At 43.1% G+C, this 21,692-nt stretch overlaps 1 protein-coding gene across 2 annotated transcripts in view; it reads right to left on the reverse strand.

Annotated features, from left to right (window-relative positions):
- CTNNB1 (catenin beta 1) overlaps positions 1-21,596 on the reverse strand; it is a 32,697-nt gene extending 11,101 nt beyond the window's left edge. The window contains exons 1-2 of one of the 2 annotated variants that reach the window (XM_073333134.2): positions 21,190-21,277; positions 286-345 (exon numbers count right to left, since the gene is read on the reverse strand). In XM_073333134.2, coding sequence (XP_073189235.1) covers positions 286-298 — 13 coding nt within the window. In that variant the 5' untranslated portion in view covers positions 299-345; positions 21,190-21,277. Of the gene's footprint in view, positions 1-285; positions 346-21,189 lie in introns of both variants that reach the window. The other variant, XM_073333135.2, reaches the window with a different exon arrangement.
- Between the last annotated feature and the right edge of the window lie 96 nt (positions 21,597-21,692).

Genomic DNA, 21,692 nt, shown 5'->3' on the forward strand with positions numbered 1-21,692 from the left:
AATTCACCAGTCTTATGTCCTTTTTTGGGGGGAGGGGAAGGGAGAAGAGGAAGAAGGGACCTTGTTGGCACTTCTTGGACTGAGAAGAATGCATGTCTACAGGTCTATGTTCTTCCTAAAGAGCAGTTTTCCATGCACGAAATATTTAGCAGTAGATGGAACAGTTAGACAGTCCCAGAGGGATTAAATGGGAAGAAAAAAAAAAAAAAAAAAAAAGAGCTAAAAGCTTAAGAAGCCCCCGCAATATTTGTCAGAGCCAAGCAAAGTTCAGTCTGTTAGATATACCTTGGGTTGCCATGTTCCTTGCTGGGCTCCCAGAACTATAGCCTGCAGAACTTCAGAAACCTTAACCAGAAAACAAAAAAACCACACAAAAAAAGTCAAGAACTACAAACTTGCTAGCTTTGGTTAGTTTCCAGTAAGAGAAAGGAGTTCAAGTTATGGGATCAGCTTAGCATGTTAATGCTGTATCTCAGTCTACATGCAGTGCTTCTCAAACTTTTGTAGTGGTGACCCCTTCAAGCAAGACAAGCCTGAGTGTGACCCTGCCCCCCCCCATAATTTTTTTTTTTTAAAATAGTTAATACTACTATAAATGCTGGAGGTGAAATGGGCTTTGAGGTGGAGGCTGACAGCTCACAACCCCCTGACGGGTCCCAACCCCCAGTTTGAGAACATACAGGTTTGGAGACACATCAAGCCTGTATACAATGCAGCCAATTACTCATTAGCAATCCCTCTCATCTAAGAATGATAACATCAGGGAATACACATCCAGGCTTTTGCTGGCAGTCTCAAAACATTTACTTTCTTAAAAATCCAAGAGGAAAAGCATGGAGGACAGACAGCATTGAAACCATTTTCTGCATTTCTCTATTCCTCAGCTATAAACTGGAACCAGATTAACATCATGCGGGGGGGAGGGGGAGCTGGGAAGTACTCGGACACCTTTCCAGCTCTGATCCTAGAGCCACTACGTGAGCCTTAACCTCTGATAAGGCTACAGACCTGGCAAATGCATAGACCCACTGTAAGCCATCATTATGCAAGGCTACCAGTGGCCCACTGGCCATCCTTCCCTGCCATTCCATGGGTGGAGAGAAGCCATTAACTGCATCCCTAGGCCACCCAGAGAATCCTCAACTGATCATTTAAGCCAAGTCTGAGTCTGCTTTGTGCCACTGGAGTAGCACACAGATTTAGGATTTATACTGCTCACTCCCCACCTCAATTTGGTTTGCTGTGAAAACAAGTTTGATAGTAGACAAGAAACTTGCATGAAAATTAAATGCTGAAGAATCACAAACTGGATGTTTAAATTCTCATTTTGAAGTCAGTCAAGACAATTCTTGATCTAGACCCCATAAATTCTAACGAGGCTTGAAACATTAAGCCCACCTATTCCCAAGGTCAAGAAGGGAGTGTTGACTGAAGATGAACTAGACACACAGGTAAAGTGCTCACTAGTTGAGTTTGGCATGGTAAAAATTTATGTAATATCTGCTTGTACTGCTCCATAATCCCCATTCCCCAGTTTAAAATTAGATTAGCTTCCCTACTTGACAGGCAGCCATCTATTCCTGAAGTGTATACAAACTTATTAGGTGGTCAATAACTGAATTCCTTTTCCCCCCCCCCCCCCCCCGTAGAGAGCTTATTCATATGGGTAAAGCTACTTAGAACACTTCAGTTTGCCACAAGAGATAGGGCTGTCATTTCTCCTTGATATTAGAGGAGAATATTTCACTCTTCAATTTGGACCACCATCCAATAGTGAAAGATTAAAGCATGTCCAGACCTATTAATCTTAAATTCAGTTTAAAAAAAAAAGTCAAGTCCACCCAGCCAGTTTTTTGGCTAAAAGAGATCTTTTACATTATATAAGTGAGGAAACCTTACATATGACCTCCTTTTATACTAGTAAAAAAACCCCACACATGTAGATTAGCTCTTAAACAGCTGGTTACCAAAAAGTGATTACACTGAACATAGCACCAACTTTTCAAAAGAGCAATGCAATTCACAGGAACCATAAATGGAAGCCTACACCATGGGTTTCAACCTCTCTTTGAGACCCCCCCTTCCAACATGCTACAGAACTCCACAGCCCACCTGTGGAGTTCAATGACTGCTTTTCTGCATATAAAAGCCAGGGCCTGCACTGGGGAGTAGCAAGCTGGGCAACTGCCTGGGGCCCCATGCCAGAGGGGCCCCTGGGAATCTAAGCTGCTCAGGCTTTGGCTTCAGCCCCATGTGGTGGAGCTCAAGTCCTCAGCCCCATGTGGTGGAGCTTCAGCTTTCTAACCTGGGCCCCAGCGAGTCTAATGCTGGGGCACTGCTCGGTGGGCCCCCTCAGACCTGCTTGTGGCCCCCCAGACCCCTGGTTGAGAGCCACTAGTCTACACTACTCCTAAATTATTCAAAACTTCACCGGCTCCTGGAATTCCACCCTATTAACCTTGATGCAAGTAGACCATGTTTAGAACTTAATTTTAATACACTCTTGAAAGCATTTTGCTTTCAAGTATTCATTACTGCTAAGCACAGTGTGATTTATTTATGCCATTGGAAATACCTACATGAGCACTAAACCACCACACATTTTTCTTTCTTCTGAAAAACTGCTACATCTGTTTTGCATTTGGTGTGAAGATTGTATTTTAAAACTTCCCTGGACAACTGTTGCAAAAGTATTTTACAAAGATTGAATAAAGCTGAAGTGCATGCAAGAAAGCACCCACAAAAAGGTAGCTTCACAGCCTCTGCCTTCTGCCAGATCCCCCAGCCAAAGTAAAGCTTCTGTTACAGGAAGTCTACTGTTCTGATGTTGCATGGCATTTTGGTAGGTGTTCAGACTTATTTCCAAAAGACAAGAATAGAATCTAAAATACAAGTTAAGCCTGAATGACTAGTCCAGCAACAGTCTCATTTTCCATCTAATCAAGTTTAGTGTTGAAGCTTCAGAAATAGGAGAAGCTATATGTTAAAGTATCTGGAAAACGGACAAGCCTAATAAAATGTTTAGCATAGATCAGAGGTCTAAGTCAAACCATCTACAAGTAAACAATCAGAAAATATGTTCAAGATTTGAAAAACTGCTGGCAGATGTATTTAACCAGTCAAGAACACTAGTGATCAGCAGCTGCAGCATGTTGCGCCTGTTTTATTGAGGCAACTTATTACCTCTAAGCCTTTGACTACCAGGCAATGAGTCCCTACAATTTCATTTAACTAAGGAGTTAAAGATTCAGGAAAGCAAAAGCAAGATGGGTGGCTACAATGTAGAGTGCATGCTAGAATTTTATATTACATAAGCCTAGATAAATGTATAGTATAATTAAGTTAGTATGTATTTTGCTGATCACTTCTAAAGTTTAACTGCAAGAAATGAGAGCTAGTTAAGACTAGTTTTCTAGATGTGCCAGCAGCAAGGTGTTCTACCCAAGATCTTTAAGTTACTTTGTTGCAGATCTGTCCCAACTTCTTCCTCCTAAACATCTTTGTATCAGTAGATGAACTAGAATAGGTGAAAGAATATCACATGCTTGAAATTGGTACAGAATGGCATTTCTTCTGCCAAGATCAGATAACCTGCTCAGCCCAGAACTGTCCACCCTTCCTTAGTTTAAACTACAGTTAGAGGCAATAGGTCAGGCAGCAATAAGCCCTCTGCCCCCCAGTTCTGTTAAACTGACATGAATATTGCTGGTAGTTAGTATCTACAGCAGTTAGCATGAAGTGCTGAACTTGTTATAGAAAGACATTGTTGACAGCGTAGGTTACCCAAATAAACAATCCTCTGCCAATGGCCTAGTTACCACTCTGGCTTCTGCAAAGGAGTCCTTAATTAAACCTCTGAGATAGGACACAGTTCACCACCTCATGTATTGCTTTGGCATTGACTAAACTCTAGGCACTTTCCCCTGCAGAAGCACTGAAATGCTATTGTCCATCTTTTCCTAGAATGCATATCTACAAATGCTAAGCAGCATGGTAGGAGGAAGAGGCCTCTTAAGGGCACAGCCCAATTGAGTTATCCCTGTGGAATTGGAACAGGGAGGTAGGATACCTTGATTTTACTACATAGTTCTGTTAGGGCACTGTTGCATGAAGAGTGCTTATTAAATGGCCAAATCAGTATCATGAACTAGTTACAGAAACCTGGTTTTGCTTTTTAGTATGGATAAGGCCTTAAAAGTTTGCCTCTGAGCAGTAGCATGTTGCCAGTCAGCAAGAAAGTTTTGAATTAGAAGCCCATCTTCCAAAAATCAGGGTGGATTAACCTTTACTATTGAAAATCTGAAATGCATAGACATGGAACAGTGATATTTCATTTAAACAAAGCAATGGATTCTTTCCCCCTACCCTTTGTCTTGTCCATTTAGATCAGGGGTGGCCAACCTGAGCAGAAGCCAGAATTTATCAATGTACATTGCCAAAAAGTCACAGTAATACATCAGCTGCCCCCACCCACCAGCAGCCCCCACCAATCACCACTTCCCCTTCCCTCCCAATCAGCTATTTTGTGGTGTGCAGGAGGCTGGAGGGGGGGGGAGGAGAGCTAGGGCACAGCAGACTCAGGAGGAGGCAGGAAGTGGTGGAGTGGGGGTGGAGCTTGTGGCAGAGCCAGGGGTTGAGCAGTGAGCACCCCCCAGTACTTTGGAAAGTTGGCACCTGTAGCTCCAGCCCCAGAGTTGGTGCCTATACAAGGAGCCACAGGTTGGCCACCCCTGATTTAGATGAACAGCTCTGTGGCAGTTTGTAGCATCTAGCACAATGAAGCCTCATTTTTGTTTGCCCCAGGTACTACTGTAAAAAAAATTTTTTTTTAAAAGCAAAAGAGACAGCAGCTGAATTAAAGCAGAAAGTGTTATTAGTGAGCTGAGTGAAAAATTCTACATACAAAAACTAATGGTAATGTTAGTATCTAGAATTTTGACGTCCTTTTTATACTATACCCCCTTTTAATTGTTTTGTTAAAAGTGAAGCCAGGAATTTTAACCCAGATTTTTAAAAAGGTATTTAGGCATTGCTAAGTTCAGAGTTGCAAACACCCAACTGATTTGAGAGACCTAAATCCCTAAGAAGAGGGCTTAAACTCCTAAATCAGTTACACACTGAAATAGCAGCAATGCCTAAATAACAAAATCTAGGCCTTTGTCCATCTTAACAAGACACTGAGGGTTACTGCATTTAGTGGAAGTTGAACTAGCAAGGGTGCTGACAGTTTGAGCATAAAGGTAAGGAAGATCAGACCTGCAGTTTGAATAGTTAAATGCTTGAGTTTTAGCTATATCCATCCTACAGTCTAGGCAGTGATTTAGTCTTTTCTGTTTTAGTTAGTGTTCCGTTTTAGAAAAAAACTTCAAGTCCTTGCTATCTACTAAATTGCATGATGGTTTTGCTCTATTTTGACTGCTCTACAAGACAGCCATTTCAACTATGGAAGTTCCCTCCATTCTTATGAATCCTTAATACAGCTCTACATACCACACTGCTGTTAAATAAATAGTCTTTGCTTCCAAGTTTCAGCCATACAGGACCAACATAAATGGTCTGTGACTCAGTTGTCTGAACTAGTTACTGTGCATTCTTTATACATCCAATTATGAAAATATTTTCTAGCAACCCGAATTGCTATGTAAAATTTAGAGGGAAGTGGCATGCATTCCTATGCTGAGTGTAGAGAATCACCACAACTGAAGCTGAACAAGTCAATCTGTTTTGAATGCTTCCACAGGTAAAGAGTTATTCCTGGTTACTTCTTCCTCTATTTTCCTCTGGTATTTTAGTGACCAGTGAATCAATCCTACAAGTTGCCATTCTACATCAAGAGAGTCAGGACTGCTATGGATCCCATTTGGGCAGCAGATGCTCCCACCAGCTACTTCAAACCTAATGTCCATTCATATCAGATGCCACTGAGTACACTCATTTCACTGTTTCGTGGCAAATGAAGCTCAGCGGTATGTACAAAGTTTTAGCGCTCAAAAACTTTCAACATTTCCTACTAATAGCTAGTGTCATGTTCAAGTTTAACACTAGCATACAGGCAAGCTCTTTAGTAACTCTTCCCAATAATCTTATCATATTCCAAGTGCTGAATATTCACAAGTTCTAGTTTTTCAAGTGTGATGTTCTGTTGGTTGTCCAAAGTAGTATGTTCCACCAGGAGTTACAGGACATTGATTCACAAACCTTTTTCAAGAAAGCCTTTGATTAACATTAGGGTGGCGAGACTTCAGTTTCATTTATTTCCTTGATGAGACTATATTTCTCAGTCTGAGCAATGAAAGGACCAGTCAGTTTTACTTTGTGACTACCGGAGACATATGCATACCATTCTCACACTACAGGGTTTCCTAGGATGTGCCACACCTTGAAAGCTCTAAGCTCTCCTTCCCTTGTGCAATACCCCTGTTTATATTCCATGTAAGCAATTCCTTTAGTCTAGAATATTCAGTGTACTTCTAGCTGTCCTTAATACCATGTAATGTGTAAAGGCATTTTTAAGCTTACCAAAAAAAAAGTTCTGATCAGAAGGTAGTATAGGAGTGGGTAAACTATGACCTGTAGGCCAGATCTGGCCTGCCAACTGTTTTAAGCTGGCCCTTGAGCTCCCACTGGGGAGTGGAGTCTGGGGCTTGCCCTGCTCAGGGTCAGGGGTCACTCCATTCAGCTCCTGAAAGCTGTGGCATGGTGTTGCCACCCCACCCCACAGCACTCCAGCCTGGGAGTAGGGTTGGGGGCTGCTCCACACAGCTCCCAGAAGCAGTGGCACAGCCCCCCTCCAGTGCTCCAACAGGAGCTACAGGGGCAGTGCCTGCAGACATGACAGTGTGGAGAACCACCTGCCCATGTCTCCGCATAGAAGGAACATGCTGCTGCTTCTGAGAGCTGCTGGAGGTAAGTGCTGCCCAGAGCCTGCACACCTGAGCCTCTCCATGCCCTAACCCCCTTGCCCCAGCCCTGATCCTCTTCCTGCCCTCTGAACCTCTTGATCCTAGCCTGGAGCACCCTCCTGCACCCCAAACCCCTCATCCCTAGCTCCACTCCAGAGCCTACACTGAGCCCAGCCCCGAGGACCCTCCTGCACCCCCAAAGCTGCACCCCCAGCTGGAGCTCTCACCCCCCTGCACCCTACTCCCCAGCCTGGAGTCCCCTCCCACACTCTGAACTCGTCATTTCTGGCCCCACCATGGAGCCTGCACCCCCAACCAGAGCCCTCACTCCCTCCTGCACCCCAACCCCTGATCTACACTATGGACAAGGCTCCTGCAGCTGGGCTTGTTCTACTGCTGTTCTAAATAGTCTTGTTTTCTGGCAGTCTTAATTAAATAGTTAAGGATGTGGCACCCAGACAAGCCCTTTATTTTGGGACAGTATGAGTCAGTGGTAAGTCTTGGGTCTTAGTTTATTAAGGCAAAATACTAACCCCTTTCTCAGCCAATAAGGGATCATACCTTTCTTTTGTATTGGAGAAATATATCAACTCAGACACTTCTGAGCATAATATTGTTTCCAGTTGGTGCGTACTTGGGTCCTGTAACGGTAATACACATCTACAGAACTCAAAATCAAAGATCAGCAGGGCATTCCCTGATAAATAGGGAAAATGGGAGTTGCAAAATCAACAGTTCCTACCATATTTAATCTTTCATTCAAAAAGTGGTGAGCCCTTATGGCTGCAAGGAGGGCACTCAAAATAGAGCTGCTCTGGTGCCTTGAGGCAGGCACGCAGCCAGCACCACTCACTACTTTGACCTTGTTTCGTGCTGCCGCTGCAAGCAGTCAGTATCACTGCAGTTGCTCAACCATCTAAGTAGTGAAGGCAAATAACTGGGTCCTTCTTGGTGGAAGGGGCCCATAAAAAAAACAAAACATCTGTTTCCAGAGCCTCCTTCCTGCTCTGAAGTTGAAGAAACCAAGCTTCCCATAAATGGAGGTGGAAGATCTTATCCAGAGATTGATCCAAAAATGGAACCCCAAGTAGGATCCAGGGACTGCTTTCTGGTAGCAGCTGATCTCTTCTCCTGCAGTCAGAAAACTGATCAACTAGAAACATGTCAGTGACCCACCATTATTCAGTGTATTGCATTTTTGGGGTGTGTGGTTGATTTATACAGGGGGAATAAAGCCTTGGTAGTTGTAATTCATGGTAAGTAGGCTTAGTTCTGCTAATTCCAATCTAAGTTGCTTTGTCTTCCTAAATGCAACTTCACTGACAAACTGCTGTTGACTGGTCAACGTGAGGCTACATCTTACTTTGTGTATTAGTGGTGTTGCCTCTCACTAGCTAGAAAGAGCTGAAATCAAGGGACACTCATATCAAACTGTCAAAACCCTTACATTGTAAAAAGGTTTTCCAAAGTCCTAAAGCCAATAGACTTGTTCCCAAGTATGCTGTACTGCAGCTGGGAGTGAGCCTCCAAGCATAGGTAGATGTCATGCTCGCTCTGCTCAAGCTAGCATGCTAAAGTAGTAGCAGTGTGGAGGTTGCTTAGATCCAGGAGACTGGGTGAGCTTGAGAGCCCCAGCTGTAAGTGTCCACGCAGCTATCTTTAGCACACTAGCTGGAGCTGAGCAAGCAAGAATCTGTCTACCCAGGCTGGGAGGCTTGCTCCCAGCTGCAAAGTGGTCATACCCTAAAGCATGCATAGTCAGTAGACCCCCAGATGCTTTAAAACAGACCCTGAAATTTTTACTTGCTGTTTTTTATTTTCTCAGGTCCTTGGCCAAAAAATTATATGACTACGCCTGCCATAAAGGAAAAAGACTTGTATCCTTAATGTTTATGATGCAGTGTTAATAAAACTACTTCTTGCATTAGAAATCTGGATGTACCCAGTACCTCCCATGTAAAACTCCATGGCTGTCTTGAGTTAGTAGGTTTGTGACTTCACAAGTCAAAAGGGGGAATGACTTTTTTTGTGGGGGGGGAGGGGGCTTCAGAGGTGGTCTCAGAGGCTAGAATTGAAAGGGCAGGAGGACTGAGTAGGTACAAAAAAATCTTACTATCTCAGGGGTGGGCAAACTTTTTGCCCTGAGGTCCACATCCGGGAATAGAAACTGCATGGCGGACCATGAATGCTCACAAAATTGGGGTTGGGGTGTGGCCAGAAATGAGTTCAGGGCATGGAGGGGGACTCCAGGCGACAGTGCAGGCTTTGGGATGGGACTGAGGGGTTTGGAAGGTGGGGCAGGGGGATCAGCGGTTCAGAGGGCAGGAAGGGGATGGGGTGGGGTAGGGGAGAGGCTTGGGGTGCAGCCTCCAGCTGATGCTTACCTCAAGCAGTGGCACATCTCTTCTCTGGCTTTTATGTGGAGGCGCAGCCAGGCAGCTCTGCACGCTGCCCCGTCTGCAGGCACTGCTCCTGCAGCTCCCATTGGAGCACCGGAGAGGGGCCATGCCACTGCTTCTGGGAGCCGTGTGGAGCAGCCCCCCCAACCCTACTCCCTGGCTGGAGCACTGGGGGGTAGGAGAGGGCAGCACCATGCTGTGGCTTCTGGGAGCTGCATGGAGTAACCCCTGACCCTGAGCAGGGCAACAAGCCCGAGAAACTGCTCAAGCACTACAGTTTGCCCACCCTGGTATAGATCCTACCCATGCTAGAACAGCTAGGAGCTCTGTAGATTTCCCTAGTACAGACAAGGTTGGGGGGGAAGCAGGGAGTCACAATGAATGAAGAATCAAGGTTTAAGGCAGAGCAAGTAGTGTATTCTAGCCAAATGGCTGAAGTACACGAAGTTCTTAGTAAGACAGTAACCAAGTCAAATTTTGAATTACTTGCCATTCTTTGCCAGTACTGGCTGCTTAAGTACCTAAAACATAATTCCATAAAAAATCCCGTCACTGAAACTGCAAAATTCACCCACAACTCAGTTGAGCATGTGTTTAAGGAAAAAAGCAATCAAACTCTTAATTAAAATGGTCAAGTATTCCATTCTCCAGCAAGGAATTTCAGGCATGAGTTTTTAGCCATTAGTTTCAGTAGTTATTACTGACAGCCTCTCCTTTTGCATTGTAAGGACAGTAAGACAAATTAGCGTTTGAGATACTCCCACGTTGAATACAGACTTCTTTAAGGGAGTAGTAGCACCAACCCATCTCAGCTACTAAGATTCAGAAGAAATGTACTTGGAATTAGGATAACAAACTCAGTTACCAAAAGCCAAATACAGGGGAAATATGGAAAGATGCAGGATTATTTGTGGTGCTCTCCAAGTATCTTTAGTTCTTGTTCTGAACCAAAATACAAAACAATCTACTGCTCTAGCTTAGAAGTCCTACAGATACCTGTTCAACAGTCCATTGCCTACATATAGCTGGCTCCAAGAGAAAGGACAATACTTTAACACTGCTACTTAGGCTAGTGCACTGAAGTCATTGCAGTAGCCTTTATAAACTTAATACCTTTCTTTTAGAGGTTAAGATTAGCAGTTTCTTCACTCACAAAACCAGCTATCTGAAGGGTCACTTGCAACTAGAACTGCAGGTGCTTCCATAAGCTTGAGAGACTATGAAACTAGGGTGGATAAGAGTCAGACTGTAAAATGGGAAGTACAAAACATTTTAGTTTCCTAATTAGAGTTTCAGATTTTAAAAAGATTTTCTATTAAGAAGTTTCACACTTAATACTTATCTATGCCTGAAGCCAATTCCAGGGCATCAATATGCTTATTGGGAAACCACTACAAAACTCAAACACCATGCAAAGCCACCTTCTAAAGTATTGAATTTCGAGAAGAAAAGACACTGACCAGGCTATACAAAATTTGCTGTTTGAAGGTAATGGGACTTCTGCTCCTAAGTCACTTAGGTGACTGAAAAATCCCATCTGATCCTAAAAGTTAAGTTCCTATTTTTGAAAATTATGGCCTAGATACTGAAAGTCTAAATATCTTTTCATTACCATCACTGAAACAAGTTTGACAGATTTTCCTGTAGGAAAAAATTTACACAAAACACAGTTTTAGCCACCACTGCTGCACATGTGATTATTCCCTTTTAAGTCAATAGGACTGCTGATACAAGACTTACATTCCTACTGAAATGTGTCCACTATCAGTACCATCAACTCTGTTGCCTTCTCAGTTTTGTAAGATTCAAATAAAAATACCTCAACAGTGGTGGCATTTAAAAATACAGAGGTTTACAGTTTAGTTCATTAGAACTGTAATAGCACACGTTTTTCACCTGTTGGTTTTAATCCCATCCAATTTCAGTCAATTCACCCGGACCTATGCATTGTACACTAACTCCTGAGTTGTAGACCATTAAGCTTTCAGAGGCTGAAGATACGAGCAATTGGATATTATTCCCAAGTTATCTAAACATTCATTTAGAGATTGCCTACAAAGACTAAGGATTTAGAGGTATGAACTCCTCCTCCGCTATAGTTAATAGGATAATATAACTAGGGCCCTACCAAATTCACAGCCATGAAAATTGCATAACGGACTGGGAAATCTGATCTTGTATGCTTTTACCCTATACTATACAGATTTTACAGGGGAGACCAGCATTTCTAAAGCATGGGGAGGTCCTGACCCAAAAAGGAGTTGGGGGGAGTCACAAGGTTATTGGGGGGGAGTTGTCATGGTATTCTACCTTTACTTCTACACTGACTTCAGAGCTGGGCAGCTGAAAAGCAGTGCTGTTGATTGGGTGTCCAGCTCTGAAGGCAGCACACTGGCAGCAGCAGCCCAGAAGATATGGTACTGCCACCCTTACATGCCATCCTTACTGCTGTGCTGCTGCTGGCAGCTCTGCCTTCAGAGCTGGGCTCCTGGCCAGCAGCTGCTGCTCAGCTCTGAATGCAGAGCCACTGCAGGCAGCAGCACAGGAGGAGGGTTGCAGTACTGCTACCCTCCCCCACAATAATCTTGCACACACCCTCCCCACAATTCCCTACAATCACAACACTGATATTTCAAATTTAAATAGCTGAAATCAAAAAAATTAGGATTTCAAAAATCCTATGACTCTGAAATTGACCAAAATGGACAGTGAATTTGGTAGGGACCTAAATATAACTAAATGAAGCCTGTTTTAATAAACCTTGATTTTATTTAGTTAATATTTGATAACATTCAACTGGTAATTCAGAATGTAAGAACCAATTTGAGGGGGGGGGAAAAATCCAGCTTCCTTGACCCTTACATTCCTTCAGATTTTTGTACAACAAAGCAAGTAGGGGACAAGTGAAGTAATCATGGCAGGATTTACACATCTATACAACATAGTTTCAGTCCAGTGTCACTCACATAAGTGATGAAAAGCTACAGATAAGGCATTACAGCAGCTCAGAAAAGTTTGCTATGGCATCCTTTACCCCATTTGTCTAAAATGTCCTCATTTAAACCTGATGCTTTTAGTCTAAGAATTTAAGCTGACATTTAAAGCTAAGAGCCTTGTTAGTCAATTGAAGCTACAAGATGGGTGAGGTAATCTTTCATTGGACCAGCTTCTGTTGGTCAGACACAAGCTTTCCAACTTACACAGAGCTCCTTTGAAGATAACCCTAAAATCCTGGGCCCAACCCAGCTACAACACTGCATACTATTAGTCAATAACAGATTTCCATCCAGATTGGAAGCGCAAGCCAATTCTTGAGTCTACTATGCAGAGAAACATGTGAACTCTAGTTCCGTGCTATGCAAGCAAGGTTACTGATGTTAAAGTGAAATGGAACAGTTTGTTGTGTTGGTTGCTTATAAAATTTCAAGTAGTAAGACTGGTCTTCCTCCACTACAGTTATCCTACTGGAGACTTGTACATCTGGAATAACTGCGAAGTAGTAGTGTCACCACATGACCACTTTATAGTATTTCATAAAGTTGGGAAAGTACTTTCAGTTTAAAGTCAGCATGATACATTACAAGGACATTTGATGCCAATGATTGGAAGGAAAGCCATTAAGCCAGCTAATACGTGAACATTCTGATCCTGCCAATGCCTAATGCAGCGTCAGATTTGGTTGCTGGACTACACTAGAAGTATTTAAGAGGCAGCTATCCAAAAACTGACTTGGTACAAGCTAGTCAATACATAGCGTAAAAGCAGACTTCATAATCAAGTTTATGTAACCGATTGGTACTGAAAGCAGTTTTCTACCAGTAATATCTAGTTCTTTAATTTTGCAGATTAACATTTTTTGTCATTCTAGATTCACACTGAATATATGACTACTTGAGGTCAATACCAACTCCCTGAAATCAAAGAACATACATATAGGCTTGAGAAAACCCAGTCTGAAGCTTTGCAAGAGAAGGGGGCATTGATAGCTACATTTCCTCTAGAACTTTTGCCTCACACATTTGAAGTTAAGCTTCTAATTATCCAAGAGCTCAATTTCCAGTTCTGCATCTGTATTAACAGAAGTCAGTCATTCCATAGGTTTCTCCCATAGTTATTTGGGCAGAATGAGAATTGTAATCAAGTCTGATAAAATGCAGTTCCCATTTTAATTAGTATACTTTGCATTTATCAGAAACATTTTACTGCTGTTTGAAGCCACTAACAGACTTTTCTACACTGCATGGAACCGAACTCCCACTGGAAAATGGCTTGCTGTCACACTAACAGTTCAGGCTTCCAAGTCCTTGCTTCTCCTCTGAATATGTGGAAGAGATTAATGGAAAAATTCAGAACAAAACTCTCCTCCCTACCCCAAAAAGGGTCTCTGATGTGGTGTCCACAACATTGCAAATAAAACTCGTTTAAAGCTGCCATCATCCCAGCAATCTAAAAACTAAAATTGTAAAGTCAGATTTTACAATTAACATAATTCCAATTCTTGTTCACATATTTTTGTTACCTAATCTTAGCAAATACAGCAACAGCACAAGAGTGCTTTGCTTCATCAAGAAAACTGGGTTACTCCCATCCACAAGACAGTCTTTAAAGCCATAATTAAATCCTGCTACAGTAGCCTTAACTACATTTTCTAAAACTGGATTAGCTGTACTATGAAAATTTAGAGGGTCTTCCAAGCAGGTTCATAAACAAGTAGGGCCCTTTGCAGATCATTGTAGTTTAAAAAAAAAGCATGGTCCACAAATAGGTGAAAACAGAACAGCATGGTTGCCGTCTGTTAAAGCTGCATCTCTTCTGCCCCCTTCAATTATGCTTAATATTTTCCAGTAAATCAAGATAAAAGGTATCTGACAAGCAGAAGCCTTGAGATTCTGCAGGTTGCCTTCAGAGTGGTGTTATACTTCAAAAATGTGTCTAGAAACTGCATCATGGTAGGTTTGTGTAACTTGACCACATTTTCTTTAGGAGTTACCAAGACAAAGACTGACCATAACTATACTATATAACATTGCACTTGTTATGCACCATTCAAGCCAAGTCAGTATTACAGGGCTAGAAGATGTCTGCCAGATATTTTTATCTACCTTTGGTTAGTAGGCAAGTAAAGGTGGTGTCCTTCCAGTGTAGCAAGGTCCAGAGACAACATCTTGGTGATGAAGGCAGACCCACGCTCAGCTACTGAGATTGCCACTAACAAGTTATTCCTGGATTCCCCTTTCACATCAGCCTCTGGCTCCAAAGGTACAAAACTCCCTCTACAGACTACCCAGCTGTCACTAAGTAGTTGTCTTTTACCCCACTTGCTTAGTGTGAAGTCAAGATGCAGATACTCTACCACTTTGTCAGCCTCCTCTTTTGGCTCCTTCTCCCAGTGTGGAGCAATCATGGCCACAGCCTGGGGAAAGCTATAGACAGCACCAATAAACATGTAATTTTAGGTACATGAACAGTCTTGTTAACTTGTAGTAGTTTGCCAAAGCAATAAGCAGCAGCACTGAAAGTGCTTGCAGACGTCAAGGAAACACTATAAAGTTCTCAATTGGAAGATGGATACTCATGAGGGTCAGCTTTCCACTTTCAAGGGGATTTTTACCAAGCTCTGCAATATCGGAACTGTAAACATGGTAACCAATTTTACAACCTACATATGGGCATCTATATGCCAGCCCCAGATGATACAATTGCCTAGAACTTGTGACCAGCTATTGAGGCAGATTCTAATCTGAAGTGTGCAGGTTAGTTGATATTTCCAGATACACCATAGTAATGCACATGATGCAGCCAAAATCAGGTTGAGGTGCTTTATTATTGTGTAGTTTGCTTCTTAGTTTATGAAACTGAATTTAGTAACAGTGCTTTCTGACATTACTATATACTTTAGCAACTTGAATAAACTGTTATCAGCAACCAAACATACTGTGGGCTTGTCTTCACTACCAGGGAGATCTATGCTGCTGCAATTAATGCAGCAGGTCTCAATTTAGTGGGTCTAGTGAAGACCTGCTAAAACAGCAGAGCGCTCTCCAGTTGACTCCAGCTCTTGGAGAAGAGTAAGGTAAGTTGACTGGAGAGTGCAATTAAACAGCACAGTGAAGACACCAGGATAAGTGGACCTAAGCTAGGTCAATTCAAGCTACATTAGTCACATAGCTGGAATAGTGTAACTTAGATCAACTTACCCTGGTAAGTAAGACAAGTCCTATAGTTGCACCCCCACTGTTCTAACATGTTCACAGTTCCAGCTACTTTAACTATTGTGGGAATGGTTTATGCCACATATTGTGAAGCCTTTGCTTTTATGCCTGCCCTCCAAAAACCCTCAACCAAGAATTTAACAACTTTGAGGTTAATTACATGTACCGTATATACTTGTTCATTAGCCTGTTCATTTATTAGCCAACCCCCCCGATGGATAGGTAAAAATAGTAAAAACTGTGTGACCCTTTTATAAGCCAACCCTATATTTCAGGGGTTGGCAAACTTTGGCTCCTGGCCCATCAGGGTAAGCCACTAGAGGGTTGGGACGTTTTGTTTACCTGGAGTGTCTGCAGGCATGGAGGCTTATGAACGAGTATATATGGTAATTTTGCTTACTGTGGTAAAGGTCTCACAGTATTGAGCAGTAATCCCTTAAAGTTTGAATCAATTTAAGTTTGATGCTCCAGTCACTGAAGCATCACCACATATACAAAGACCAAATTTAAGACATTCCAGACCTAAGACTAGACATCCATGCCAAGAGTTGTGCCTAAATTGCCATGTATAGGAGAAAACATTTAACAAGGCTTTGTACACAGAACTTTATAAAGAAAGGTCTACTTTCTCTCAACACCTCTATACCTAGGTCCTCATCCATAAAGCAGCTCACCACTTTAATACCTTGCACCAAAGCCCTGCTGCAGCACTTCTGCGTAACAAGTCTATAACCTCTCAATCCTATGAGAGAATCCAAGGCAGAACTGAACTACACTATTTAAAAGTAGTTAATGTTGCCCATTAGTCTCAGCAGCTTAAAATTGAAGAAATTAATCTGTTATAAACTTTATATATAGACTAAATGAAACACCAGAACACTCAGAAATTGTACAGCTAGAGCAGCCACTGCTCGGTCAGTCCGATTCCATGAATGGAATAATCTGGAAATATAAGCACTCTTGTAAAACTTACTTCAGTACTTTACAAAGTCACAAGGAGGCAATCTGGACATTGGTGAAGTTTGACACTACAATAACGAAAGGAAATTTGAACACCATCTTTCATTTAACCTAGTCAGTTTACTTTTAGTATTTGCATATCTTGATGTGTGATGTTTAGATTTTTGGCCACTTGATGGCACCTGTATTGTTGCTAAATCAATTAGAAATATATAAAGATGTACAAGAACTAGAGTTCAAATGTTCCCTTAGACGTCTATCCATGTTATGGGACAGTACTCCAATGTAGCAAACAACCTCTTCTTGTAACACCTAGCTCTATTTTAATCTTCTGTTGATAAAAGTGTGCCCTGAGTGTATGTGATGGGTACATTTTATATTTAATAATTCATGCTAAATTTAATAGCATTAACAAATTTCTTCCATTTTGATTCACATTTTCAACACGAATATAGTGACTGTTTAAAACAAAAATCTACCTAGACAGACCTGTTCTAATGTTAGTTTGGTCAGGGAACTGCCTATCATTCAGTACAGTATGATAGAGAATGTAGTGACAATGCTCCATCTGAAACAATACGTACTTAGTCCCATTTTATTCATAACTTCCTGAAACAGACTGAAGCTGTTTCAGAGTTTAGTTTTGTGTCAGTGACACTGTGGAGTGCAGTCTGTGCCCAGTAGGAAGCAACAGTGTCTAGTCTACTTGGCTGTTAATTCAATTTACTTCATTCTCTTGCTTTGCTTGGGAGACATTAATGTAGACTCAAAGGCACAGTTTTACCAAGCTACCATGGATTTTTCATCTAGTCACACTGTACTATGTTAAATAAGTTTAGTACATCACACAAGACAATTTTTGAACTATCCCTATCAACTTCTAAATCAGAGTCACATTATTTTGGTTATGATCAGTGTTATAACCACTATTCCCTTTAAGTGAATCCATTTTTCTAGTCAGTGCACCACCAGAGACAAAAAAGGCAGAAGAACGTTAACGCTGCATGAATCACTCATGAAAGCAGATCAACTGGTTTTGAACCTCTGACATAGAAGTTAGTTTAATTGGGAGTTTATTTTGAAAAAGTCTGGAGCAGAATGCATAGCAGGTACTGGAAATACTGATTTTGCAGGCTTTGATAATGCTGTGAATTATTAAAGAATAGCAGTATCAGGATGTGGCAAAACTTATAAAATCTAATCTATTTAGGTAGCAGTATACTAAGAATTTGATTTTGAAGGCAATGTCTAGCCAGACCAGCATTGCAAGAAATGCACAAGTTTAAAAGGAGAAGCAGTTTGCCTCACCCATCCTTTATTAGGACAATTGTTTCACTTGATAAAACTGCACTAGCCCAGGGCAGAAGGCAATTAGAATTTTGTAAGACGAGTTAATTTGCAAATGACAGCATTTATCACACTAAAATTTACAAATCTTACCTAGATTTTCAGTTATACACCAATAAGCACAAAGTTTAAAAAAAATTAACTAGAACAGCAGAAGTAAATGCTAATCTTGAGTTCTGTAAAAGGCACCACTTGCAAAAAGCTTACTTTACATGCCTTAATAAAACAGAAATAGGGTCTTAAAGCTTCTGGTCTTGAACGGAGGCCATGAGAAATACATGAAGTCATTCTGGATTTCCTGACTACAATAATTTACATTCTAATTAAGTAAAGAAGCACATGTTACTACAGTTTACTGCAGTGTCACAGCAACCCCTGTATTAGCCTAAACTATAGTAAACTGTATCAGCATGGACAACTTTATACTTATCGCTGTGTCTGCACTCGCATTATGATTTCTTCTGGCTTTACGACCATATTAAGAATTTGTTGTTGGATAAAACTTGGTAGAGCCCTATCAGTGAATTTTATTAGATGAGCAGTCAGACTCCTAGTTATAACATTGAAAAAGCATAAACTTAATTTTTTTGTAGGTAGAAACTGGTGTAAAGACATTACCGCACGTGGGCCAGCTGCCTTACATATGAATTGGCATTTTAGAATTAGGTACTGCCCATGTCCATTCCCCCCCTGCTCCTCCCAAAAAAACCCACACTATCTTGGACTCTTTGATGGATGTTTTTCTCCCTTTCATTAATTTGAATCATTTCATACAGTCAATCCTATGTTTAAAGAAAAACTTAGGTCTGAAGCTTAAATTTCAGAAAATCTAACCCAGAAAGACTACACTACACGCATCAGACCAAGTGGGTCTTCACCCACGAAAGCTTATGCTCCAATACGTCTGTCAGTCTATAAGGTGCCACAAGTACTCCTTTTCTTTTTGCGGATCCAGACTAACACGGCTGCTACTCTGAAACAGGACTCTTTGCTGCTTTTATAGATCCAGACTAACACAGCTACCCCTCTGATACCAGAAAGACTGCTATATGTAATCACTGCAACAATCACTTTAGCATTATGCTAGTACATGCTAACTCCAGTTTTTGTTGCACAAGAGTTGAAGGCATAAACTGTATGAAGTTTTTAGAATTTTAGTTTTAAGGTGTAACAGATACGAGTTACAATTAAACTGACAGGGTGCTTTTAACTTGCGGGTCAAGCCTTGTATTAAATCCTTGTATTAAATCTTGTGTTACATCTTTACTTAAGCTTTTTGTCTCATTCTAGAGGCCATTTTCTATCCCGCCCTTTCCTGAGAGGGCAAAAATCCTATGTGAAATTCCTCAAACTACTACCCATTTACACCAAGAGGATCAGCTTAAAGACTCAAGCCTCTTCACTATTAAATTTTGAAGACTGCTTGAATAAAAACAGCAAAGTCAAACACTGGCCTCCTACATTTAAGAAAATAGTTTGCATTTACAGTACATACACTTGATGTATACAATAACGAAATTAAGTTCGTGCAGTTCAGCTCTTAAAGCCACATTTTTTATTTTCAAACAGTGCCACCACCCAGAAGCTGCTATTGATGTTAATGGGATTTGCAGACTAGTACTTTGGAAGATAAGTCACATATTTTTGAAAATCTTGGCCTATTTAAAATTATAGCACATTTTACCACATTTAAGACAGGTAACCAGAACAAATAAACATCTTAAATTCAGTCAAGGCTTTTAGCAGTCAATTGGACTTTGCATGCCAAGTTATATAAAAGTGATAAACCCTAACACAGAAAAGTACACATCTTGCAATAACTTTTTAAGATTAGAGGAAGTTCTCTGGTTCATTCTGGTCACTTTCTAAACAGAGTCTACTATACTCTCATCTACTATACTCTCATAAACAAAGCTCCCAATTTTACTAAAACCCCTCCTTGATTTCCTTCCACTGGCTCAGCATACCAGCCCAGCCTCTTTCCATTCACCACTTGCATGCATACTTTGGGGGAGGGGAGGACCACAGATGTCTGGAAGATAGAGAGTACCAAAACGAGAGAGTCCTTCCATATAGAAGAGCTCAAGAAAATACAGCTAAAAGATTTAAAAAGTGTTGCTATCCCCCCCACCCCACCCCCAAGAAACCCATAAGCAGTTATCACAGCATACAGGTGCTGTAGAATTTCCTCCAAAAATCATACTGAAATCCACTTCTTCCCTAAAGACACATTTAGAAAAACTGCAAGTGCTTTTTTTTTTAAAACTAAAGCAAGTTTCTTTTAATGAAAGAGCCAAGACCAGGTGAAATTTTGTTTTTTAAGCCTAGCTGTCCCAAGAATGACCAACGTTTTAAATAAATCCTAACTCAGACAACAGTTTGGGCAAAAGACAACCTGGAAAAGCCCAAAGCTCTGAACAGGAAAGATGCCTGAGCGTTTAGAAGTTTCATATAAGCCAAGAGGAACAGTAGAATTGGTCCATGGACCACCTCCCCTCCGAAGAATCAGCTCTGCAGGCGAACCCCCACAACACACTGCATATTCTGAAGTGGCCCAGTGCAAAACCAGCAAGTTTTCCTCCCCACGTAGGAGAGCCCCAAGCCGCCTAGCTCGTTCTTTAACGAGACTCCAGCTACTTGGGGTGTTTTAAACTCGCTTTGGTTACACCCAGCTCCGGAGCAGCTTGAACTCAAGACACCCAGCAGCGGCACAGATACGAACAGGAGCCTCTCCTGCAAAACACACATGCAGCTGAGACAAAAGCCCACAATGCAACAGATAACAGCCCCTGCAGTTAAGCAGCAGATTAGTTATTGGATAATTACACAGTACAAACAAACCCGAACCCGCGGCCCGCCCCCCCTCCTGCTATCGGAGCCGCGCTCGAAAGCCTGCCAGCGCCTCCCCAAATCGGCCCGACACTGCTCCAAGCCCGGCTGGTACCCACAGGCTCGGCTACGAGCCTCCCACCCCAAAGCCGGGGTGCAGGAAACTCGCCTCGCCCCGCCACAGGCAGGGCCCCGGCAGCCTCCCACAGCCCGGCACCAGCCACCCGAGAGGCGCCTCGGAGCCGCAGCTGCCGCCGCCTGCCTCCCCAGCCACGCAACTGTCCGGACCGCCCAAATCAAGAGCCCCCGCGTCCGAGCGGCTCCCCACCCAGGCAGCGCTCCCTTGCCGCCCCCGGGGGCCGGCAGCCCTCCGTCCCAGGGCCGGGCCCAGCGCGAAACCTCCACCCCCGCCCCCCCGGCTCCCGCCCCCCCGGCGGGCGCCCCCCACCCCCGCGACCAGCGCCCCCGCCGGGCTGGGAGCAAACCCAGTGCCGCCGCCGGCGGGGAGGAAGCGGGAATTCAGCAGAAAGCGCCACTGACACTGCGGGGAGGCAAGAGCGCAGGGTTCCCCCAGCCCCGGTCTCCGGCCGCTGCCTGCGGCTCCGTCGGTCCGCGCCGGGCGCTTCCCCTGCCGCTGCTCTGCCGCCGAACCGAGCGAGAGGCTTAAAATGGCGTCGCTCGCAAGGAGGTTCTTATAGGCAAGCCAAGGCTCGGCTGTATCCTGCCGCCGCTGCCGGGCTCGGCGCGCAGCATTCCACAGGCACCCAGCGCCAGGGCAGGGGGAGGAGAAATAGTGCCCGGCTCCCGGGGCGGAGGGAGACGAAGGGCAGCTGTGCGCCGCCCGCGGCGGGTCGCTGGCCCCTGCGGAGGGCGCTGGGGGGAGGCGAGTGGAGTTGCAGGGCAGAGGGAGTGAGGGGGGAGCCTGGGGCCACAGCGGGGGGCGCTGTGGAGAACAAGGCAGGATGGGAGCAGTGATCCAGCAGCTAGGGAGGTGTGATGAGGCCGGGGTGGGGGCGGTGGAGACACCTCACTCTGGAGGTTGG

Source organism: Lepidochelys kempii, chromosome 2 (assembly GCF_965140285.1).
Source record: "Lepidochelys kempii isolate rLepKem1 chromosome 2, rLepKem1.hap1, whole genome shotgun sequence".
Taxonomy (NCBI): domain Eukaryota; kingdom Metazoa; phylum Chordata; order Testudines; family Cheloniidae; genus Lepidochelys; species Lepidochelys kempii.